This window comes from Alligator mississippiensis, chromosome 6 (assembly GCF_030867095.1).
Source record: "Alligator mississippiensis isolate rAllMis1 chromosome 6, rAllMis1, whole genome shotgun sequence".
Taxonomy (NCBI): domain Eukaryota; kingdom Metazoa; phylum Chordata; order Crocodylia; family Alligatoridae; genus Alligator; species Alligator mississippiensis.
Window position 1 is genome coordinate 6507375 of NC_081829.1, and position 26738 is coordinate 6534112.

The 26738-nt window shown below is 39.3% G+C and overlaps 1 protein-coding gene across 3 annotated transcripts in view; it reads right to left on the reverse strand.

Moving 5' to 3' along the window:
• NFYC (nuclear transcription factor Y subunit gamma) overlaps positions 1-26738 on the reverse strand; it is a 59861-nt gene that overhangs the window by 30829 nt on the left and 2294 nt on the right. The window contains exons 1-2 of one of the 3 annotated variants that reach the window (XM_019487931.2): positions 19207-19450; positions 17342-17407 (exon numbers count right to left, since the gene is read on the reverse strand). The exons of 1 other annotated variant lie outside the window; for it this stretch is intronic. In XM_019487931.2, coding sequence (XP_019343476.1) covers positions 17342-17372 — 31 coding nt within the window. In that variant the 5' untranslated portion in view covers positions 17373-17407; positions 19207-19450. Of the gene's footprint in view, positions 1-17341; positions 17408-19206; positions 19451-26738 lie in introns of those variants that run through there. One more of the 3 variants, XM_006274815.4, reaches the window with a different exon arrangement.

The following is a 26738-nucleotide window of genomic DNA, read 5'->3' on the forward strand; positions in this document are numbered from 1 at the left end:
TTTAGACAAGCATACAATATGCTTAGAAAACGCTCTAACTACAAAGAAACAGTGTTACAAAAATAAGAAAAAATGATGTATGAGGCATGGTTTCTCAAGTTCCTGACAATACTCTGGCAATCGTTAATGCTCTGGCAGAAGAATGGTTGAGAAGTGCTGGTTAGACACTAACAACATTCCAGTCGTGATGGCACGTATGAATTACAGAAACAGAGCGCTGCAGGACAGAACTTGTTATTCCCCAAGCACAAAAAATGTTTTAAGTGAATGTCAGAGAAGTCACTGCTCACTTCCCAATGGAACAAAGCCCGAGTTAGCTAGTGAATTATTAGATCTTCTTCTGGGGTCACCCAAAGCTGCTTTGATCTTTTTGTTAAAAACCCACCCTCTCCACCCAACCCTCATTCTTCAAAGTTCAGGAGGCTGTAGGGAGAAAAAACTATGGGCTGCTTCTAAAAAGATAAATCTCAGCATACACAGAGATATTTGTGTAGGGTGATGTAATGGGAAAAGACATAGGGCCAAATTTAGACCTAGCATAAGCAGGCACAATTCCCATTTTCTTTTGAACCATTGTGTATAATGGCTTATTCCAGTCATTTCTCAAGCTGCAAGAGGAGCAAAGTAATTTTAAATTTTACAATATGACGTAGTTTCAAATGTCATCCGGGGCAATGGCTGGTAGATTTTAAGACCCTGCTGTACCAAATACAGTAATGACTTTCCATAAAAATATAAGCTGGATAATTCTAGAGTGGCTTACTGATGGGAATTTAGTTCTTGTACACTCTATACTTTTCAGTTCAGCCCATAAAGGAGCCTTACAAGTGGTTACATTAAAAAAAAAAAATTCTGGCTGGTTTGAGAGAGCAGGACAAAGATGAATTTAGAGATGAAAATTGTTGCAATTATGAAAAAGAAAGGCAATAGTCAGTGTGTGTGTGTGTGTGTGTGTGTGTGTGTGTACATAACACACACACACACACACACACACACAAAGACTTTTGCCTTTATACACGCACAGAGTTTAACACGTCCTTGTGCAACTTTAAGCTTTAATAACTTTGGATGTATACATGATAGAAGCAAACTGTAAACAGTGACCAAGAGCATAATTCATTAAGTTTTAGCACAATACAGCTCAAATTTCTAGACTTCAACGTAACTGCCATCTTTCATGATACATCATTCAATCTGACTGTCCAACTCCTAGAAAGCGTTTTCCAGTTGCTGTTGAATGATTTCATGAATTGCATTTGTGATCCTTATCCTATGCATAGCTTACACTATGCTAAAAAAATAATGAATTATGCTTTCAATCGCCATTCACAGTTTGCTTCTATCATGTGTATAACCAAAGTTTTTGAAGTTTAAAGTTGTACAAGGACTTTATAAACACCCTGTATATAGACCTAGACACAGACTTGCTGGAAAAGAGAACAAAAAAACCCAACAAGTCACTCAGTAGCACTAACTGCAACTCATCTGCATAATTATCTAGAAGCTAAGCAGCTTCAAATATTTAAAGGGAACAAAAATAAAAATATTAAATATTTGTAACCAAATTCTGACTCTTTTCTTTCTGCTTTGTCATATGAAGCTCAGAAGCATCATTTTAGGAGCATAATTCAAAGTAATCCTTCAAATCTGCTCTGCGTGGCCAGTATTCCATTATATAACTGAAGTCATATGTCAATGCCACTAGCACCACAGGGACTTTTCCCCAACCAGTGATGGAATTGAGTCAGAAGGCAAAAACACTAATTTTTTGTGGTTTTACCTCAAAGATTATTTGCATTCGGATCTATTTAATTGCTATAATAGAATGAATTACTAACGGCAAGAAACAGAGAAGTAAAATAAAAACTGAATCATTAAAAAAGACAAACACCAGGAAAATGTTTATTTCTAAGCCAACATGGATACTACTAACTTGTTTTTATCAGAGCAACCCTTACAGAAACCCTCTGTCAATGCTTGTAATTAAAATGGAAACAGAGAAGATTTTAGAAACACAAATATCAGGGTAGAAGTGTTTAAACAAACATTGCAGCACTGTTTTGCATGAGAATGAAAAAGTGTCAAGAGACTATCCAATGACACTGTCAAGTCTGAGCAAAATTCTGGAAGTGAAGAGAAAGATCCTAAAAAGTGCACTCCATTTTTAACTCTCCATCTCCAGTTTTAAAATGGCATTCATAAGAGGTAAAGGATTTACTAATATCTTGCCAGCATCACTTAAAAAAAATGGCTACTGGCCTAATACATGCAAATTTTTGAGTCTTCTAACTCTGAAGGTAAAGTCTACATACACCAAGGCATGCTGAGTTCCTGGCATCTTCTACTATGCAACCAGAAGTCATACTTTTGACAGAGTAAGTGAAATACAGATAGCAATCTTTACGGCAGAAGCCGACCATAACTCATTCCTGATATCACTAATGAAAAGCGGCACAAATTCTCGGTTTTAATCAAATACATCCTGTAACTTTGTAAATTTAACCAAATACATCCTGCACTCCAACTCCAGCCCCCAACACGTATGAAACTAGGCTGTTCAAAATGACAGCTGACTACTTAATACATTCCTGAGTGGCAGAAAAGGACAAATGTTCAAATTACATGAAGAAAAAAGATTTTCAACTTTCGGTATGTATGAAAGTAAGTTTTTTTCTTGAGCTCCATATATGAGTATGTATTAGCCCAGGCTCCCGAAAGAACTCAACACTAGTTTAATCTAGTCATTACATTTGAAAAAGCCCTCTCAATGAATAAAAATCCTATTGTCAAAGTAAATAAACACAAAACCAGTATTTCAGAATGCAAAAGTAACAGGCTGTTATTTGATTCAAAAATTAAATTGCTACTTTAAGTAACATAGTTATTAGGAAAAGGAAAAGAGAAGCCAGTTTGAGGCAAGTACAGATCTATTAATGATTATCCAAACTAGAGTAAAAGCCATGCAGCTGTAAACAAGAGTTATCAGTGGGCTATTACAGATGCCTATCAATATGTTACCCTTATGGAAAGGATGTAAAACAATCCTGTCTGTTAGTATATCCTAGGCAAGGTAAGACATCTTGAGATGCTATTACAGTCACTGGCACAAGTGAAAAAAAATAAAAATAAAGACTGTATTTGATTTATAAAGTCAGCCTTTAAAAGGGAAGAAAAAATGTCCTGGGGTTTTTGTTAGCTCAATGCAATATCTCAGGATTTCCAAAATGGAGAAACTTGTCATTCTGAAAGTCTAGCTATCATTTCATCAAGCAGATGAATTCTGTACAGTTTGCAGAACATAAGGATGGATTTAAAGAAACACATTATAAATCAGATATCTGAGCTCTGTAGAGGGATGTAGGCCTATAGTCCAAAAATACAACACTGACCTATAGTGAAGGAAGGATGGGGGGAGAGGTAGAGGCAGGTGGAAATCAGCACGGACTAGATCTCGTCTACCCAAGACCTATTAATTTGATGAAATCAGTATATAATCCAATTTAGGTCATGCGATCCCCTTTGTGTGTGGAGAAACCTCTCACCAGAAAGAACTTAAACGTGAAGTGCCCTTGAAAAGGCCACAGATAGGTCAGAGGTGCAGGTAACTCCAACTAGGGCAACAACATTTGCAATTATAGGTCATCTTTCATTCAGCAAACTTGAAAAGCTGAAAGCCTTACAACCAGCTCTACAGAGGTAGGTAAGTACTATGTAACTGCAGTTTTAGAGAAGAATCAAACCAAGGTACTACGATGAAATCATTACTAAGGAGGGGTGAAGGAGTCGGAAAGGTCAGACACAAGCGTCTCAAGTTGAGCACTCAAAAGTTAAGCACCCAAATCAGAGGGATAATCTGACTGAACTAAGCAAAAGGACAGCAAAACACTTCCAGAGCCACGAACTGAATTTAGGGATTTTTTTGGCTACTTCCCTCATGCTGGAGTCCCAGATCATAATTACCCTAAATATTAATAAGGGACAGACTGTGACCTCTACAGGGAACAACCTTAGAGCTTTGTGAAAGAAGGTGACTCCGAACTTAATCAAAAGCTCTCAAGATGAGAAACTACTGAGTTGAGACTATACATCAACAAGGACTCTGCTAATACCAGCAGCAGAAGAAGCAGCAAAGATCACAGTGGGCATGTCTACACGTGCGCTTTAATGCACAGTAGCCTATTTTACTGTGCATTAAAGTGTTGTGTAAAAAAAAATGCTATTACACTAATGCACAGTAAAACAGGCTACTGCATATGAAGTGTCACCTAAAAAGCATGCGTTTGCGCTATTGCATATTATGGCAGCCTAATGCACATTGATTTGGTGCCTCACATTGGAGATTCTAAATTTAATATGCATTAGGAAAAGTGCATTAATACACATGTGGACATGCCCAGTGCACATGATAAATCAGACAATAAAGATCACTTATACTAATGATCAGCGTTTACAGTGCTATGCTGTGTAAAACAGCAAATGGTTTTTCCATCCCAAGTCTTTAAAGAAGGGAAAACCCAGACTAGGATGCCCAAAGTTGAGGAGGATGGGGGAAATGAAATAATTTCTTGCCTTAACAGTTTTACATGAAGGTCCTAAGTTTGCATCCCATGCTTGCAGTGAATGTTTCAGTTTTTCCCCCACTTTACACTTGGAAGCTATATATTAACAGCTAACAGAAAACATCCCATATACGACAGTTCTTCAGTATAGAAGACAGACAAGGACATCATGCTGTAGTGACACTTCTTGATCTGGGTTAATTTTTTTTCCAGCCAATAGTAAAACTTGCTGAACAGTGCAGTTTTGAGGAAGAACCCCTCCCCCCCAAAACAGTTCTGACTTTAAAGAGGGGAAAAATACCGCACTGTTATAGTTCAGTATTTTCCTAAGCAAACAAGGTTATTTGGGTAAATGCCTTATCTTTTATTAGACCAAATGAATAGTTGAAAAAAATTGTTTTTTACAAGCCTTTGGGCACAAGCATCCTTCTTCAGGCACAGGAAGTCAGAGGGAATAGGTGTTGTTTAAAAATTCAACTAAAATGAAAACTCTCATTGGACTCATCATGAATAGTTGTTTTTTTCTTGATTTTGCTGGGGAAAAAAAAAGGAAAATCTGTCTCATGTCAGAATCCATTTAAACAAGATAAACAGAAAGCACAAACAAACATAAGGAAGCAACTGCAGTGATTTAACTGCAGCAGTTTGTAAAACAAATTGTCTTTAATTGGTACAAGTGTAATATGCAGAGCAGACTTCATTATACTCTACACCTCTTCTGCTGAAGGCCTGTATCTATGAGCCACTGGGATTGTCATAGTCCTCAGTTTAAGACACCCCCCCCAAATGTTCCTGTCATCATCCTTTCAGCAGAGGAGAGGATGCCATGAAAGTCTGACTGACAATGCCTTCCTGCAAAGTGGCCAGGAGGACTTCTGTTGCAATATGTAAGACTGAGAACCACACCTCACTACTTCTTGCTGCCATTTAGGGGTGACTTGTGCATTTTCAGGTTGGCTACCAAATTAAAGGAGTCATTATTCACATGGCTCTAGAAACCAAGTCTTCCAAGTAAAGCACTGCAGTTTTGCTTTCTAGAGAGGCTTCATGGTTGCGGCAATCCAAATGGTCCATGGGGATGGTATCACTGTTAGTGTTGCTCAGCCAAGGAAATCCTGGCTTCGTTTCTGCTCAGAAATGAGTCTGAAAGTCCCAAGATCTTTGCCCTCAGAACTGGGGAGCCAGTTGGTGGGTTCAGGACCTATGGGCATTTTTACACATGGTCCAACACGTTCCGATTAGGACGCATTGGAGCAGACTCTATTAATCTTTCTAATCAGAATGCTGCAGCATCTTGTGCATTCAGCATCCCGCATTTTGAAATGGCTGTGGGGATGCTTTAACTAAAGCTTGTCAAATGAGCTTTAGCTAAAGTGCTCCTGCCCACATTTTGAAACACAGGACACAGGATACACCAGATGCCGCAGGCGCTTTAATTAAAGCAGCTCCCAAGAGGCCCCCACCCAGCCCGGAGCACATGTATAGGTGCTCCAAAATGCTGTCTCTAGCCACCAAATAAGATAAAACTCTCCAATAAGACAAAATAATATCTGTCCAAATAAGACAAAAAACTCTCTAGTAAGACAAACCTCTCCTGACTAGATCCCTCAACAATCAAAAGCAATTTCCATTTTGCAGGCAAGAAGGCTGAAGGAGACCGACCAACTTGCCTATGGCTAAAAAACAAATCAATAGCCGAATCACAGTATTTTGGCTTGTAGTGGTATATTAAACATGGGACTAAGTTACTCTTATATTTTTTCTCCTTGCTTTAACGTTTATAGCTGAGAGGATTTTGTCATCTAATATGTTTAGAATCCAACCATCAGTTCTGCATTCTTAATTGGACTGTTCATTTTTGCCTTTAATTCATGAAACAATGAAATTATAAATAAATATGCACTTAACTACAATTTTATAATGTATGAAATGTAGGTTTTCAATGCAGGCAGTTTCAGGAATAAAAAGTGATCTGCCTTTTGTTGTTCTGCTAGATAAGTATAAGTGTCAAATACAAAAAGAATAAAACCTCCAAAAATGGTTAGCACTAAAATGAATATGGTCAGAGCTAACCAGCAGCTTGCTGTTGGTGCTACAAGGCCTGCTACTACACAGAATTTACCAAACATTTTTCTAACCATTAATAGGGTCAGGTACAGAAGAAGAATAATTCAGAGCCTTTGGTTTTGCTTTTTGTTTTCAAAGGTATCATTCCTTGAACATGAAATAAAAAGCACAATTCCCACCGACAACACAAAAAAACTGGAAACCAACAGAATACGCATATGTAGAGCTGGAATATGAACGCACACATCAGATCTTTGGCAAAATTTACAATTACATGTATAAATACTAGGGGTGTGAGAAGTGGGCCCTTTTCAATTCGGATTCGGCCCAAATCAGGGACAGTGATTCAATTAGTTGATTCGGGTCACTGTCCCTGATTCGATTCGGCTGAATCCGAGTCTGAAGATTTGATGCTGATTTGGAGAATCAGCAATTCGGCCATAGACACAGCTTGAAGTGTTTCTTCTACATACCTCAAGGCACTGGGCGCGGCTTGTGAATGCTGCGATGCTGGGCCGGATGGAAAGTCCCACAGGAGTGCGGGGTGTACTCCACGTGCTCGGCAGTGAACCTGGAAACGGACCAGAAGTACTTCCAGTCCACTTCCAGGTCTGCCAGGGAGCATGCTGGAACTCCCCCCTCCGCCACCCCAGCGATGAGCTGTGGGGGCACCCCAGTTGCCCCCTGCACCAGACCTAGCAGGCACCAGTCACTGAGCCAGGAGCGCACGGGTGAGGGGGGTCCCCAGAGTGCTCCCCAGCGGACCCTGAAGTGCTTCTGGTCCACTTCTGGGTGTGCTGCCGAGCATGCTGGGGAGCCCCCCATGGTCCTGTGGGACACTTCATGTGCCCCAGCATCACAGCATTCATGAGCCGTGGCTGCTACCTAGACGTATGTAGAAAAAACATTTAAAGCTGTGTCTACGTCCAAATCTCCAAATCTTTCTGAATCTCTCTGAATCGATTTGGAGGGTTCCGATTCAATTCAGAGTTTAAAGGGTCCTCTCATTTGATTCAGATTCGGAGATTCGGCTACTGAATTGGGCTGAATTGAGTCAGAGATCAAAGCTTCGCACAGCCCTAATAAATACACATACATAGCTTTATGGAATATTTGGAAAGTGCAAACAAAACTCTAGACTAAAAATCTCTCAGACTTCAAAGACAGTCACCAGAATCTGCCCCTTGTTTTAGAATCAGGTATGCAAAGCTACATTTATCTTCTTCTTCTTCCTTTTTTTTTTTTTTAAAAGATATTCCCTGCAAAACGAACTACGATGTCAAGCAGTTGATTATGGCAGCAACAGAAGGAAGAATGTAGCAAAAAAGAAGTATTTTCACAAAAAGGGGCACGTGGTTTAACAGGATTTTAATTAAACATTTCTTTAAACTTAGGAAACAGCAGGGGCCTTTCGTAATTGCAAAAGAATTAAGCTGCAGGTATACTGCAGCTGGGAAGACAAACTGCCCACCCTTTAAAAAGGAGTAGAGTCTTCAGGTCAGATTGCAGAACAAACTTTTGAGTTTGAAAATGAACTGCCCAAGAAGATATTCTACAGCCCCAGCAACATTTTAGCTTACTGAAAACTGGTTTCTCAGCTACTGATCGATGGCACTGTTCATCTACATGAAAGTTTCCCCTGATCCAGTCCCAAGAGCTTACTGTGATCTTGCTTTGAAGCCATCCTCTGGGAAATCAAACCAGTGGTTTGGTGACTGCTTCTGAAACAGATGCTGTGCCTGAACTTGCTCCCCATATCTTTCTGCTTGAAAGCCTACTCAAGAGGACGTGTGAACTTTCAAACATGCAGCTGACCCACCTTCCATGAAATAATGTCAAAGAGTCAAATGTCTTCCATTTACCATTGCAAACAATATAACATTTAACACAGGCCAAATATTTCTTAACCAGCTTTCATAGCAAGCATGTACTCTCTTGACAACCATAACATATTAGCTCCTGACCACACAGGATCACCATGATGGAAAGGGTTGGGAAAGCACTACGATTTCCAGACAACTAGCAAAGTTAATCCTGCAATGCATATGGATTTTCTTTCAAACCACCGCTGCAGACCAGTGGTTCTTAACCTTTTTTGTACAAGGACCCATTAATAAACATCAATGGCCAGTCCCAACCAAGTGCCCCTTACTTCCAACCCACTGCCCCACCCCCCCAGTGTGTGGGGCAGGGGTAGGTGTGTGGGGGGCCCCAAGCAGCCCCTTACGGGCTGGAACCCTGCCACCCTGCAAGAGCAAAGCACTGGGTTTCGCATGTTTTTCTCCTTCAAAGGAGAATCCATTTTTAAAGTTTGTTCACAAACCTTTCATATATTCTTGCAACCCACTTTTGGTTTGCCACCCATGGGCGGAGAAACACTGCACGGAGACCATCTGCTCTATCCCTTTTCTCTGCTTCTCAACCATCAGGGTTCTAGTGTGGATTCTTAACGTGGTGGGACCTGGTTAGTCTTGCCTACATGAGAACCTTGGGGACCACCGCTAGTAGCAGCAATATAGGGACCACTGGGTGCACCTACACATTGCCATACTTTATTACTTCCTTTTGGAAGAACTGTTAGTATAGGAACACCACACGTTACACTGAAGCAAGTAGTAAGGTGCACACAGAAGAGGACTTGACAAGTTCAGCCTTCCTGAAATACAAGTCTGGTCGCACAGACGTCATAATGTGTGGAGATGCATAGCAGTTGGAGGGGCTTCCCATTTCTGAGGACTCCTGAAAAAGAAGAGCGATGTGGATCTCTGACCAGTAAAGACCTAGGCTGACATACTCTGTCAGTTCCACGCACCAAATGAAAAGATGGAAAGATCTGAATCTGTACATTCAGCTGGTATTTGTTTCAAGTTTTGCTAAGACAAGTTAATAAAAGTACAAGGAAATGTTTCATAAGCCAAGGGGAAAAACATTCACATTTAAAAATGTTGTACATCTGTTTAATATTTTGGGACCAAAAGGACCCTGATTTCAACACACGGCCACTGTACTGCAGTGAGAACTTGTATACTAGAAAACACAAGGAACCCCTATTTGAACATCATGGATATCAGCATTTGTATATATCTGGAGTCTTCTAGAATTACTTTAATAAAAACCACTCTATACATCAATGCTTTATTCCTTAGCAAGCTAGTTCTTTAGTAGAAACAAACAGAATACATGCAGAGCTGCTCTGAAAAATGAGAGAAGTGATCAGATGAGAGAAAAGCTGCTTCCCAATTTATATGGATTTCCTATTTTGCAAGAAAAAATTATCTTGAATAAGCAGTTAAGAGAGACCGAAGAATCCTGTCACATCTGGTTCATTTGTCTGAACCAGTGCGGAAATGGTCCCTGCAGTCGTTTTTAAAAGCTTTCTCCAACTGGTTTTTAAATGTTTCTCATCTCAGGGAACAGGGAATGAGGAGGCAGGGGGAAAAGGGACAAAGTTTCCAATGATTAAAGCAAGCAGCAGTACAAATGTATTCCTGTAAGCACATTTCACTCCAAAAGCTGTGTTTACACATAAAACCAACTACATACACACTTTATAAAAAGCCTAAGTTTCCCCCCTTTGGGTAGTGACTGACATCCGATTTTAGCAACCACCAAAGCAATAAACCACAGCCTCAGACTGTTCCTCAAGCAATACTGCTCTTTGAGTTACCCTGCAGGACCTCTGCCTCTTTTCCAGTTACCTTTGAGATGCATAATAACCATGTTTATATCCCCTAACTGGAGTTAACTGGTCACAACTGGAATTAACTTCAAAAGCGACTCAATGGTAGTCACTTATGCATTTTATATGGACTCCTGACACATGAGCTTAAGGCAACTCTGCTGTGCCCCATTTTCCTATAGGATTCTGTTCAGCTGTCAGAACTCGCTTTTCAGACTACCACCAGACCAGATAAAGACTAACTGCATCTTCCAGGGAAGTGAGGTAGCAAGTTTTTTTTATCCTCTGCAATCAATATTGCCAATAAATCTCAATGTTCATATCAGGCTGTAGGGTATTAATTCAACTAACAGTTTTTAAAAATCCACAGGAAGTCTTGTTATGTCCTTGGAAAGAACGCAATTAAACTACACAGCGTTTATGAAAATCTCATTAGGAAGGTGAGTTGTCAGATCTCCAGAGATTTGTAGCAATGTCCTCACTGCCCGTATTTTACTTCTTAAAGGTTATTTGCTTTAGAGCAGGGCCATGGTACTGCCAGAGCCCCCCAAAATACTTCATCATTCTGTGACATTTCTCCTCCCACTTAATTGCAAAATACACCAGAATATAAATATTTAATCATAATAAGAAGCATTAATATTATGATAATACTTTAAAGCCCCAGCCAAGACAGGGCGGGGGTCTGTTGCTCCCTGCATTTTTTTTCAAGCCACCACTTCCAGCTGTGAATTGTGAATTCAATTCTTTCAATGCTTTCTGCAATTCTGCAGACTTCTTTGAATAAATTTAGCAGTGCATTAGCCAAGATTTAGCCACATTACAGCCATCAGTATTAATGGGAGTCGCATCCAAATAATTTGCATTCCACTGAAAATATACCACTAATAACTCATATAGGGTTGTAGCAATCCTGCATTATTCGTGCCATGCATGCGTCAGGGCTGGGGGAGGGAGGATGGACGGGAGGGCTAGGAGGAGCTGGGTTGGGGCCAAGCAGCTTCCGTGGCATGGGAGGCAGCTCCCAGCCTATCCTGGTGCATCAGAAATGCAGTATGTATAAATTAGGACTAAAATATAGGCTTGAGTCAAAAGGATTTTGGCATTTCCTTCTGTTGAGAAGTTTACATGATAGATCCAAAAGCTTCAAAACATATTGCCATAAAGCTGTGTTAAAAAGCAAGGACCTTCCCTTGGATGTTAGCAAACATCATTTGCAGACTCCAGCAGGAATCTGATGTCCATATTCAAAGTTAAAATGTAGCCCTTAATTTTTTTTCTTTAAATAAAAGCCAAAAATCTGCAAGCCCTTAACTTATTTCCACAAAACACTTCAAATGCCAGCCCTTCCTTCCAATACCTTACCTAAAGAAACTTTTACAATTCCTTAGTTATAGCTGAATGTTTTTCTTGTTTTAATCTCTAGTGTCCTATTATGCTTAAATGACTCAGGTGCATAAAATATAAGTAAAAACAAATGTTAGCACATGTGGTATTCAGACTGTGCAAGCAGCTAGAAGTGGTCGACTAGGGCAGGCATAGGCAACTTCCATCCAATTCAGTTCAAAAGCACTATATGTAATGTGTAGCACTATTTATTTGTGTAAAAACAGTGGATACAAGGCTTTATACAATATTAGTTGCATAGCACCTCTATTATAAATAATCTATTTTCACAGATGAACTGAGGCACAAGAGTTGAATGACTTGCCCAAGGTCATAGTCTGTTACAGATACCGAAATCAGGCCTTACTAATTCCCAACAGCATATGCAATGCATTCGGCCAGACTGAAGGAAGAGAACACACATGAAACCAAGCAGAACTTAACTGGCCATGTGACTCTTCCTGATATTACATGCAACTCATGTGATGAAGTCTCTACTCTCACAAAAGCTTATATATGATGAGCTTTAAGCGTACTGGCATCCCTGTTGAATTTAATAAGACTAAGTGATGGGCTAAAAGGTAGGCATGTGCACAAGTCACTGTAGGATCAGGTACCAACTCTCCACTTCTTCTGTAATTACCTGTGAAAGGAAGCCACTATTTTTAAAACAGCCTGGCAAGCACGTTGGTAGGTCATGCAGACTGTACACATAAATCAAAGGGGGGGGGAGGGAAGCCTTTTCTACATAGAGATGAGTGCATAAATTGCTGTATTAGTAAACCTAGAGCAGTGTCACTTAGCTGTTAAAGCATGGACAGGACCCCATTGATGTAAATCATATGTATACACTGCGATGTTGATCAAGTCAAAATGGCTATACCTCAGTTTCCCTACCTAAAAACTGTAAGGATATCTGCCTTTATAAAACATTTACAATGAAAAAATATTTGCAGTGCTATCCATATGATTTTGTATGCTGAAAGACTAAGTGTACTTATTATGCAAACTTGTTTCACTTAATTTTAATCCTAGAGATGATCTCCAGTCTTGCTTTATAAATTAGACATAGAAATACCAGAAGATTTGTAAGGTAAAAACACTAAGCAGATGCCTTGAATACATTCATTGTAAGGCATGAAACTAAATGCCAGGGAATCAAGTATAGACTGTTCTATAATGCAGCACCTAACCTAAAGTATCATACTGTACCTGTAAAACACTCAACTCGAATGTTTTTAAACAGGAGGTCTAGTTAAAAACGTAAGCAGAACTAAATCTGAATTGCTGTTTGTGTCAGTTATTTTAGTTTCCTTTCTGCCTTTGAACCAGAGAGCACAAGGGTCGGAGTGAAGATTTGCTGCTTTGGAAGTTAAACATTCACTAATTTATGTGTTTTCCTTTTGCATTGCAGTCTCTGTCCAGGCTTGGTTTTGGCATCAGCAAGATTTTTTTCCCCCCATACAGAATAAAAAATAGACGCAAAATGCCCCAGGACACATTAAGGCCTAATGTTTTTAAGGTGTACATTGCTGATATTCAACTGCCAATGCCAAACTGCTAAGTTTGTTTTAATAAGTCTGAACACCTTTAAAATAAGATCTAGTTCACACAAGATACTATTTGGGGTATATGTTAAAGCAGTATCAAAAAAACTTTCTTTTGTCTCAAACTTTCATCTCAGTTTTTCAGAAAACTGTAATACACAGTTGGTGCTACATACTGAGGTTTTATAACTTAAACAATGATAGGTGGCATACAGATTCACAAACTGTACTAATTTTCTAACTTAGGCACATGAAAACGTATGCTTTTATTTATGATCATAAAAAGAAAAAAATAGTAGTAAATGATATTTAAAATGCATCTATTAAAAAAAAAAAATCACTTAACCTCAGGAGCTGAATTTTTAATAGCCAATGCAATGTAGTTTTTTTTTTTTACTTTAAGTACTGATGAAGGCCGTGTGGCACCTATCCACTCCCAAAACATGATGCATCTTATTCATATTTGTACTTTATGTATACTAATGAAATGACAGGGCTTGTATCAACATCATATAAGTCAAAACGGATTTGTCACATACCTCAAAATGTATTTAAGTACTATATTCTAATGCCAAAAACTGAAAAAGAGGACTTCTTCCATACAAACAAACATTTGCAGGACCTGATATATGCTACTTTGGGCTGCAATGAGGCAGCAGTATGAATATAGCATTTCAAACAGCTCTTATACAGAATGTGCTTTGATTGGTACATTCATAATTTCAAAAGCCCAACAGCATTTTAAAGAAATTCTAGTTTGCATAGACAATGGACACTATTCTCTAATAAGCTTTAGGCTACCATCTGATTAAATGTTTAAGTATATATGGAAAAGCGAGTGTCATTTAGCCACATTAGTGAAAATACTGGAGTTTAATCTAATCAGAAGTATAACATTTTAAACAAGCTCCTAAATCATAAAAACAATAGTGGGGGGGAAGGGTTGTTTTTTTTGCTTTGTTTTGTTTTAAAGAAGCCTTTCAAAATGTCTAGCAAACCCCACAGAAAAATTCTTTCCTACTCCTGGAGAAATAGTGAATCTAATGTTTAAAAAAGACCCACAGACTGGGTTTCCTTAACTTCAGTTTGACTGCTCTCTCTTCAATTAGAATAATTAATTATAACAACTATTTTCTTATACAGGTATTCAAAAGAGGGTGGCCAACATAAGAAGAGTAACAAAATTGAAGGCATGCAAGTAAAGAATTTTTTGTAATCTTGTAGTAGTAATAGTTTCAGTTACACGGGCTTTACTAGCCGTTTTACTGTTTTGGGTTTAACCTATCTTTCTATTTAAATCAGGTGTTTCCTAACTTAATGTATAAAAGTCATTTCAATGATTAAAGTCCTACAGATGAACACTGGGGTATCTTTGAGATGCAAAAATATTAAGCTTTGGGTTTTAATTTTATAAGTGTGGATAATATTATATGTAAGAACATACCCTAACTGGCTCAGATCAATCTTCATCTTGCATTGAATCATTTCACTTAATGTGTGCTGGGACTCTCCTGCAACAAATCCCTGAAGCTGAAGTTTTCAACTACTCGCTTCAATCAGGATTCCCCATCTTCTCTCTGCAAGCAGATATATGCATTCCTATCTCCCACCTCCTCATACAAATTCATAAGGTTCACTGAACCATTACCTTAAGTTTTCTGGAAAAATCTTAACTGAACTCTTGACGAGATGTCAATGTAATCCCAAATGTCAGAACCCCCATTTGAAGGGCACCACCACAGTGGAGAGGCATCCTGTCCCTGAGCTTAGAGTTTAGGACCATCTGAGGCATCATATAAGAGAAGCTTAACCTAATGCTGAACTGAAAACTTTTTTTCTTTTGCATTTTGTATTGCAAACAGCAGCAACTGTGCGCTATACCTAAAAAAAGTTCATTATGTAGTCCTTAATCAGGCAAAATTCCCACAAAGACGTGCGAGATCAGACTTTTTCGCTTTTCAGCCAGTTCAGTTGTTTAGCTATGTAGGCCTCAGCTGGGTTAGTGCTATAAACCTTCTGGTTAAACTACCAACCAGTTGGCAGTTGGATTGGCCAGGAGTCATATGATACCAAGTTAAAACACAGATGCCGCAGCATATTTAGGACAAAGTTATGCTTTCATCTTAATGCAGCCCCAAGTGCTGCACATTTCTTTGCTCTTATGCTGCGTTCTTAGGATCAGCCACAACATAGGACAGGGGGAAAAAGGCAAAAATAATAAATAATTAAAAACACAACTAAATATCAGCAGACAACACATACAACTACTAGGTGGAAACAAAAGGGATTCTTGTAATTGCCTTTGTTAAAAGAAAGGCTGTTTAAGAAAAGCATAATTATAGATTTATAAAAGTTCTACTCTAGATAAGGGATGCAAACATAGGGTTTGTGTTTCATGGGAGATTCACCTATTTCAGTGGAGGGCTGTGGTTACTGCATGCTCATTTTCCCGTATATTTCTTTATTCATCCATCATTTGTACGCTTGGTGCATAAAAAACTGGGAAGCTGAACATTAAATAAGAAAATGGACTCAAGTATTTCTTTTTATAAAAATAATATACATTATTTTTAAGCTAAGAAGACCTTGCATAAAGAGAGCAGATCCTATATTGCTGGAAAGGCAGACTGAATGATTTAGTAAGACCTTTTTTGCTTCTAGCTTCCACCACTCTGACCTGTAACTGGCACTACACAAGTTCTACCCAGACTTTAATCTACACAAGTCTCACCTTCAGTAAGTCGATGAAGAAAAGGAGGGAAAAATTCAGACTGACCCAGTTTTATAGGAAGTAACCAAGAAGGACAGGAAGTTACAATGGAACTGCAGAAAAGCCCTCAAATTTGGGGAAAAAATCCTTAAACAGCAAATCTCAAGGCTATCAAAGGAATCTCATCTGCAGAAACCTTTTCATGCAACTTTCAGTAAAGATTAGGATTGTGGCATTTTGCTCTTGAAATCACAGTATTATTATAACAGGTACAGACCATGTTCTGACACTGCAAGGTATAAGGAAATTAATTCCAGAATGTTGTGCTAAAAACATAATTTTAAAGAGGTTGCAAGTTAATAACCATAAAAAGTGTCATTTGCTTTATTACAAGTCCCAAACTGTTTAGCCCTGAAATTGGCCGGGCTTAGTTCACGTGCCCATACAAGTTAAAATACAGAAATTTCACCACTGTGGAAAAAAAGAATGGGACATAGTTTATAGGGAAATTACCAGCCCTTTAGTTCTAAAGGTCACCTCCAGGGGGTAATAGTATACTCAACCATTAAACATCTACATATCCCAATGCTGCCTTTTCAAACTACAGATGACAATTTTCCACTATAAACCTGAATGTTAAAATTTCATTACAGATATTCCCAGTTGACTTTTAACAATGGAAAGTAAATGTGTGTAGGAATCTTATTTAAATTAAAATTGTGTTTCAAGCCTGTATGATGGTGAAACCAAATAAAAAAATCTGTTTCTCAAAACACCAAGATCCCAAATCTGCATTCCTTAGGCACACTAAACTCCCAGGAAAACCAATGTGGGTTTTGGGTAGATAAGAATAGAAGACTAAGCCCTACTAAGCTTATGGCACGAGTAAAATATAGAAGTGTATCTTCTTCCCTGCACAGTGATGGAGACGAAAGTATGGCATGAGTTGCAAATGAGTCTTGCTGACAGAAAAGTTTTCCAATAGATCTATTTTTTCTGCCCTCCTGACCGTTGGGGGGGGGAGGGGAGGGAGAACTAAGAGGCGCCTGTCTTAATTTTGCTTTTTACCCTTGCCAATGAGAGATTAATAAAAATCCATCATAATTGCAAGATCCTTTAGTTAGGATTTCTTATTTTATATTTACAGTAAATGTATGCCCATTGCCTCTCACATATTCTCAATAATGTATATAAATGTTTCAATGCACCCTAGCTTCTCCAGCAAAATGTTAGCATGGTTCTAGAAAAGTTTCCATGGGTTGCATTAACAACGACCTTTAGTCACAGTATTGTCCACTGATTCTGGGTACAAATGTTTAATACTGCTTATGCTCACATGCAAAAAGTGTTCAGCCAATTTTGGTCAGTGTTGGTGTAGTGCCTCTCAACTTACCACCCTCTTTAATTTGGATTATTACTGACATAACCCCAAAGTTGCAGGAAGCTGAGGCAGCCTTGTCTGCAAACAGAACATGACATTAATAGAGATTATTAATTTGAAGACATACAGTATACATTTTTGTAAATATTAGCATGAAGAGGCCATGAGTTAGCATGGCCTTCAGGTACTAACATTTAATCCCAGCATGCCTCCCTTATCAGTAGAATTAATAACAAAGCAGTCTTAAAATTCAGAAGGGATGTTTTAGGTTTTTTCTTAAACCATCCTACTAAACTAAGTTGCAAACATGACTATTTTGAGCTTTCAAAATACCACTCTCAAGGCTGTAACAGATGAAAAGATAGATAACAGCAACATGGGAATACTGAATTAATGTCATGCAGCTCACCCACGACAATGCAAGGACAGTAACACTATGAAGACTTAGGATCTTCTGATATGGGTGAAAGGAGAAAAAAAAAAGGATTATAATATAGTTTGGCTCACTGTTGAAAATTATTTCTAATTTAGGTCTACAGCCTATTCATACAGAGTTCAGTGTTTTGAGACATGAAAAGTAACTTCATTTTTTTCAGTGCAGAGAGCCCTAAACAAACTTTGTCCTTCATTCTCTAAACTCGAAGCAGCGGTATTTCAAGGTCACTTGCTGAAGGAAGGCCTTGCTCCAGCAACTTTGACTGCAGCACTTCTCCAAATGCCAGAGCAATAAAAATCAATCAATCAATCTGAAATACAAATCTTTATCTGGTGGACTAAGCAACCCCTTTCCACTGGAAAACTTTTAAAGTGCACTCTCATTCTCCCTTTCCATAGCTGTCCTTTACAGGACTACAGATCCTGTCTGAGACTGCTTTACTGCAGGAACGTTCCAATGACCTTCATTCCTTAATTGCAAATAAAAAGGAAAACAAAGGGTCGCTTATGTTTCTCACATATTTTGTTCATGTTTGTAAAAGGGATCCAAAGCTTCAGTACCCACAAAAACGGAATAGTTACCAACTAGAAACCCACGTACAGCTGTTAGGCTCTACATTCCCTAGACTAAAAATCTGGCATTAACTGCAAGGGCAACACAACATGCTGCACCTTCTCTAACTTTCACACGCCAATAAAATGTAAGAGTAGACTAATTCTGAGAGCATGATATGTGAAATGATGAGCTATTCTTGCAGTACACATTATATGAAGAGTTAACTTAGCTATCTTGATAAAACATATGATTTGCAGGATTAATATATAATCATACCCTGAACATGCTTGAAAAAAATGTGGGGTGAGAAGGAAGATAGCAGAATTATACCCGTTATTATATGTCCATTTTAAAGCAACAGTACTGCTGGTGGGTAAAGTTACAGAAGAATTTAACTTTATGATGCAGGGCCTTAAGCACGAAATCCTACTGTACAGCAAGGCATGTTTTTAAACAAATCTGCAACAATATCACAGGTACTCTATGCATCTATATAAATAGAGGCTATTGGATAGTGGGGTAAAACCACTTAAAATTACATTTTCATTTATATGAAAGCTTCAGTGCACTTAAACAAAGAAAAATTACTCTGAAAAATAGTTCAAGCTTTTAATCAACATATGCAGGGCACAGAATAAGTATTTTATCACTGTATTTCTTTGCAAATTAACATCTTTCTTGTTTCATCTTCTCTTACCTCTACTGAATTATCAAAAGAAACAGTTGAAGGGCATGCAAAATCCAAACAGAACAAGGTACAGTAGGTGCACTTTAAGGTATGCAAGGAATGTAAAGTGGCCATTTTCTGAGACAGTCCAACTTAACTACTCTAGCTGCTAAACTAGACAGCTTCTAGGATTTCTACATAAACAAAAATCAAACTTACCAGGAACTGCATTAATTTTACATGCAAATAATTATGCCTCTCCAGACAGGGAGAATTTAGTCATTCCTAGCCCTCCCCCACAAAAAAGGAGGAGGAAACAAAGGCAGCAGGAGATGCAGAAAAACGGTTCGGGAATGTCCACTGCAGTGCAAAACTGAACAGCTGCCCTCCCAGCAAACTATTCGCCATTTTTCTTTGTCTTTCAGCTGACCCCTGCCTCAGTGAAAAACTCCCGAGTCTCCAATGAAACACTGTGCAGCCTCCTTCCACTTTAACAGTCAAAGACATTCAATCTAGCATGCTATTTGACACCGAACCTTGCCTCTGCTGCTTGCTCATTGGCTGCGTTCCTTTATCTGCGAAGATCACAACGCCCGGATTGGCTGCTCATGTCATCACTAACCTCCTTTGTACACTTCCTGTTTTAAAGTTACCTTGAGATGCAGAACAGGGGTCAGACACAGACTTCAAACTAGAAGGAAACTTGTGTACAGAAATATTTAGCAAATACACACCACCCAAAAAACGGACAAGATATTGGTGTCTGAGGCAGTCTCCCTTGCATATTTGACAGTTTTCCTGACATTTCAATATAGTCTTAATATTTCCCACCCTAGCATCTCTTATTGGCTGTCTGGACTTCCATTTTAAAAAAAAAATTAGGGTAATTTAGCTGCTTGTGATTGGTCAGACAGATTGCCTGTATAATGCTGGTACAAGACCCTATAGCAGTTAATCTGAAAAGACAGTTAGCACAAATTGGAAAGTTACTGTGTGAAAAACCCCTAGGCTTTTTGTCATCATAAGACAGGAAAAGCCAGCCAGAGGCAATTAAACAACTTTAAAGTTAGCAGAATTGTAGCAGAACAGAAGTAATCTCTTCAAGACCTAATCTTGATTATTTGCACGAAGACCTGCTGCAGGTTTTCAAAAAGCCTCTCATTCTAATCAATTCTATGATGAAAAAAAATTAAGAGAACTTTAAAACTGCAGTCATGCACTCGAGTCATGAGATGTCACCCAAAGTTTGAATATGGCCCACTGAACCTGCTCCCTGTTTTTGAGAAGAACTACATCTTAATGCATACATGTGGTTATATGCTGTAGTAGTTGAGAAATCAGACAAAGGTTTTTCTAAAAAAATTAAGTATGCTCCAGGGTCTTGAAAGCAGCAAGTAAGTGCTTTTCAAGAAATGAGAGCTAACTGCAGAGATAAATTAGATGAAAACACACATAATTCATCTGTGTCAGTAAATGTTCACTGATACATGTCTGCGGTTAAAATAAATATTTTACACAATTTACTAAGCAAAGTTCACTATGTCCCTTCGCTAATGAGTTTAGTTTACTAAGTGGCAGACACACTGGAGTAGCACCCAGTACCAGAGTAGGCCACACATCTCCATTTCCCAAATTCAGCGTTAACTGACAGTGTTCACTTATACCACAGAATGCCTCATCTCAGTGGGGGCTAACTTTTTTGGCAGGCTAAGAGTAAGGTAAGCCCTGCATCCTCTACGATTACCACTCTGATCCCCTTCCCTTGACCAATCTATTGCTCTGCTTTCTGCTCCCTGCCCAATCTATTGCTCTGCTTCCTGCCTTGTTGCTGTGTTCCCTGCTCCTTCCCCAATCTGCCACATGCTGCACACAGGGGTTACATGGAACCTGTGGCATATGTGCTGCAGGTTGGCCATCCCTGCCTTATCTCATGAACCTGATGAGGACCAAAGTAGGAAGCTCTTGCGCACTTACTAGGAGGTTTGTAAGATTTACGTTATTGTGCATTCAGCTGAATGGCAGGAGTGGTGCCAATTTTACTTCCACAACATGAGCACCTTAAGTTTTCCCAAGGATGAGAGCAAGGCCTCCATAGTACCTTCCATGTTACGATTGTAGCGTACAAAATTCTTCATGAATAAAGTAAAAAAAAAAAAGGAACCTTTACTATCCCCCTCCCCCCGCATGAAATACTTCATTATGCAGCTCTTGACCATACTCACATGTGCAGTGACCTTCTTTAGCTTTGCAGTTTTCAATTATACAGCCATTAAGTGTTCTAAACTTGCTCAGTATTTCAGTTTTCAAAGGCTCTGAAGGCAACCACATCAATGTTATTTCTTTCCAGCAGAATACTAATAAAGGCTCAACCTTCAACAAATTGTCTCTCTATACCTGATTTCAAGTGTCTACTTTCAGCCATTCCTGTTCAAAATACAGGTTGCAACTACTGTTTTGAAAACAGGTTTCCTTGTAACGCCCCTTCTCAAACTAGTGATCTCAGACATATAAATTGTTTTTAAAATGCCCTTCCTCCACAAAACACTAAATAAAATAATCACTTTAGAACAGAGAAAAACCTGGAAACCTTCAGAAAGTTAAAAGCAACTGAAAACAAGGACTTTGAATGGAAATCTTTATACAAATCAGGCCATGGTGACAGCTATGTTTCAAGGTCAACATTCAAAACAACAATGGGTCTGATCCAAAGCCCATTTAAGTCAACAGAAAGACTCCTTTTGACTTAAATGGGTTTTGGCTGAGACCCAAGGTTTTAATAACATGTTTATAAAATACAGTCAAAGTTGTAATACCTACACTGAGGTAGGATTGTCTTTTGTGCTTTCACTTGGTATATACTGACATCTATCAGAGCAACATAACTCGATTTTTCATAGCACGATTCGAACAAACTGTATTTCAAGATGTTTTCTTAAGAGAAAAATAATATGCTTACGGTGTCCATATATAATAGCAGGGAAGAGAAAAATTAAGAAGCACAACAAATGCAAACACAGCACTAAAGAAAGATTAAATTAGACCCAAACAGCTGGTAAAACTAATGCACTTAGAAAAATAGCTACCTTAGTGGCTTATGAAGTATTATGATTAGTTTTAAAAGTTCAATATCTTAAAAAAAGAAAAGAAAAGAAAAGCTAATAGTAGTTAGATTCTTTGCCTGTGGCACTCCATAGGCTCAGGGGATTATGTTTGATCTACTGGGCTGATTATTCGTATTGTGAAATTGTACACACAATGGGAGCGGTTAAGCCAATGCTGAGTGCCTTTAAAAATCCCACATAAAAGCTTGTAATGGTGGATACTAAGAGACAAGGGAGCTGAACCCATGACTGGTTTATGGATTATCATGCTGGCTACTGAAAGCTATCATGTTCACCAAAATTGATACAATCTGCTGAAAGGTATTTAGCTATACTATTAAAATGGACAACTGGGACCACAGAGACAAATGGATATTATAGAATCCTAATGACTGTCTTTAGCATTAAATATACAGACAATTAAATAATCTTTGGCTTTGTAATAGACTGACATGGATACCATTTGTAAAGCTGGCTTCTACAATGTGAAGAACCATCTTCCAGGAAACTAAATGAAACGATCAATTCCTTACACACGTCCTACTGAAAAAGCCATTCAGACCCTGCTGGTTTGGGAAGGATTAGAACCAGCAACCAGGGAAAGAAAGCATCAATATCCAAAGATCAATCTCTGTGCTGGTTTTTTTAAGCCCACTCAAAATAAAACATGCAGCCAGCCCACCTGCATAAAAGTATGTAGAACAAAATGAATTTAGAGATGCATCCTTGACAAAGGATGAGACAAGGTAATTGTGCACAAATGTTGGAAGGGACACTAAGGACAGAAAGAGCTATAAAATTAGAGGGATTTCCCCCTTCAAATTTCTCACCGTTGCTCTCAACCATGTCCCTCAGCTGGAGGTGGTATTAGCAAAGAGCAGGTTGCAAGCAGCCAGCCTTTAAACAGTGTTGTCTAACTTTCCCACAACACCATACGGCTTACTGCTTGGAACACCAGCCGCTTGCAGCACCTTGCCTACATCAGCTGTCCCAGAGCTACTACTACTGGTGAAGGCAACTGTGAGAAATGGGGAGTACAAGAGCCTAACATACCACAGTGCTAAAAACAGTATCATAGGAAGCTGAGCAGAGAAGAAAACCAACGGAATATGACTCAGAACATCTCAAGAGTGAAATCTAATCGCCCATGGAATTCCTTCTTCAGGGATCTGGTAAAGGCTCTGTTGCCTGAGACAAAACAAGACTGGACAAATCAGTTTAAAATATAAAAAAAAAGAATGCTGCAAAGACCAATCCCACATTAGCAAGAACTGGATGATCTGGGTAGAGATGGAAACCCCCCCCCCCCCCCCCTTACAAATAATTTTCCGTGGGTATGTTAGAAGCAACTCAGAAAAATCCTGAGTTTGGTCTCATCTTACATTATTAATTAATATTCTAATGGAAGATTAAGCTCTTTAACACAAAAACTTGCTCACATTAAAACAAGAGACGCCCAAATGAGTAAGTCAGACTGACTAGCCAAAAAGGGCAGAAATGCCTTAAGGTTTCGACCATTCCTAAATAAAGACAATGCAGATTTGATGTTGTATCTTAAAGGTACATAAACTACAAAGAATCAGCTCTTACTTCAAAATCCTACATAGGTTCATTAAAGAGAAGACTTTAAAACAAGAGGTATGTCAGGAACAGTCAACAGAACACCTGCCAAATGTACAGTTACTCAACAATATAGAACTATTTTCCTTCTGTTTAAATATAAACATTATGAACGGATTGTTCTCAGCATAAAAATGAGTTTTGAGCAGAGTAAAAAAGGTTGCATTCCCCAATCTTCACTTTTGGTGAGCAGAGATAAAAAAAATAAAAAAAGATTGAAGTAATATCAGGAGTTTTATTTTCATGTCTGAAATGAGTCATTCACATTTTTGGCGATGTTACAAGTTTACTGCAACAGTACAATTTGCTGACTTATTTATGTATTTTGCTATCCTTTTATAAAAACAGAAACTTACAGGTTTTATAAAAACAGTAACTTACAGGTTTCTTGTCTTTTTAAGGCTTGTTCTTTGAAGGTTCCGGTAACTTTAACCCGAAACTGATTTTGAAGATGTTTAATTATCCAGAAAAGGAAAGGAATGTATCCAGACTTGAACAGTTTTGTATACAGATGGCTCACGATCTGTGCTACCACCGTGTTAAACCCATGTTTCTAACTATGGGTCCAGTCCTGCAAAAGTGGTAATAGTTCACAAGTTTAACTGCTAACAGTGGAGTGTACAACACCCAGAACTCGGTAAGACTAAAGGTACACCAATATATCAGTCACATATTGGATTGGCACTGAGAAAAGGAAAATTAACATTATCGGCAATTGGTTCTTTTTGGCCGGTGAAGCCAATAATATCACCAATAAACACCGCGTGCATGCACATAGCTACGGCATGCATGCAGCCAGGAGTGCAGCCAGCCCAGCAGCTTGGAGAGCAGCATCCAGCTGGTAAGTCTGGGTGGGGGAACGAGTGGGGCAAGGGTAGGCGCTGCCCAGCCAGGAGGGTGAATATGACTGCAGGAGTGGGACGGAGCCGCAGGCAGTTCATCTGGGGTGTGTGTGGGGGTGAAGAGCAGGCACGTGGGGGGTGGGCAGTGCCCTGCAGCTGCACGCACCCCCGGGAGAGGCATGGGGGGCATGTGTCCCCTGGATTTGGGCTCTGGGCTAGGTGCTGCACTGGCCTCTTCCCAGCTGAGCAGGGACTGGGCTTGAGGTAGGCGAGGGCAGCACTGGGAGGAGTGACTATGGAGTGGGCTACAGCTACCTCAAAATTCCCTATAGCCCTTGCTCCCAGCGCTGCTGCCACCCACCCCAATCCCAGATCCCCTGCCAGGAAGAGGCCAGCGCAGCCCCTGGCCTTGAACCCGCAGTGAGCGGCCTGCCTCCACCCTGTGCACAAATCTGGAGGGTACATGCACCCCATGATTCCCCCGAGCATGTGTGCAGCGGCAAGGAGTTGCCACCCCCCACCTCATGTATGGCCCTTGGATGAGCAGCCCACGGCTCCATCCCGCTCCCAGGGTCACATTCAGCACCCTGGCTGGGCACCTGCCCCTGCCCCTCCCTCTCCCTCATCATGGAGGCCTCGATCTGCCCCCCAATGCCTCTTCTCCCCACACTTACCAGCCACATGCTGCTCTCCAAGCTGCCAGGCTGCATTCCTGTAAATCAGCTATCAGATGAGTATAGACCGATATGGCTGGTTAATAATCAGCCACTGGTATTGGCCAAGAAAATCTTTACCGGTGCACCCCTAAGGAAGACTACACCTACACATCCATTAAAGATAAACAGCCCTTACAGCATGACAATTGACAGCTAGTCCATATGTTTCCCCCATGCTAATAATGAAAGCAAGTTTATCATCACTTAACTGAAGGCTAAAAGCTTTTGTGGTTTAACACTTCTATATTGTCACTATGTCAAGAAATGAATGCTTCACATCATACAAAGAAATCGGGGATTTGAGGTTTGATGCCACTCTTCTCCCTTGCACACAAGAATGTCATTAAAAATGTCAAAATACAGTCTTCTCTTGAAGGCTTCCCTTCTGTCCACCCCTGCAACATAAACCTTACCTCCAGAAACCTCCAAATTCATTCTAAATATTTACAGTTTAACTTTTGCAAAATGATCTTACTGTTATAAAAAGAAACAGAACAAGGGATTTCAAAGATCACCTTCCCTTTGTAACTTTAACTATTTTATGCATATAGAGAAGGCTAATGGTGGTTATTCTGCATTCATACAGTATTCTTAATACTAGGATCTCAAAACTATTTACCAAGATTAAACTTGCATAAGCCTACACAGCAGGAAAAGATAAATGGGAAATAATGGTACAGGTTATACAACTTGCTCAAGGTCACTCAGTCAACCAGCAGCAGAGCTGAGAGCAGCCTCGAACAGTTCTGACTATGTCCCTCCCTCCCAAAAAGCAACTCTCTCAACCTCTTGTGTGGGGGTTTCGGGGTAGGGGTTTCTAGCACACGGTATTTTCTGGTTCATTTGACAAGAAATTTTCCATTAGTTTTGAAATGCATATAAACTCCATTCACTCCAATGTGATCGACATGGAGAAAAGAGCTCTAGATACCAATACGGTGGTAGAAGCGAGGTTATACCAGGTAATTTTTCTTTGTGATTGATACATAAATTATACAAACTGGCTAGGAATAAAGTTAGGCTGCAAATTAGAAGGCTCCTAAACATCACAAGAATAAGATTCTGCAACACCTTTCCAATAAGAGAAATGGGTGCAAAAAATCTAGTCTTCAAGATTAAGCTTGATCTATTTATGAAAGGGATTATACAGCGTGGTTGCCTGTGATAGCAAGAGGCTAGACTCGATGACCCAGGAGGTCCTTTCCAATCCTACTACGCCTTATAAACAGACAAAGTAAACCAGTCTTGCATGCTCCCAGGTCATTCATTCAGAGCCACAAATGCACACAGTTACTAAATTGCCATTTCATGTCAGTTTAAATCCAACTGCTTTAGACTACTGCAGGACTATTCATAGAGGACTTATTCATAGAGATGTTGGAATAACCTGGGAACTCTCAACACAATTATTTTCTTGAAATGTTGTATCTGATACTGGGCTCAGTGAGAATTCAGTTATTATCACTTGCTGT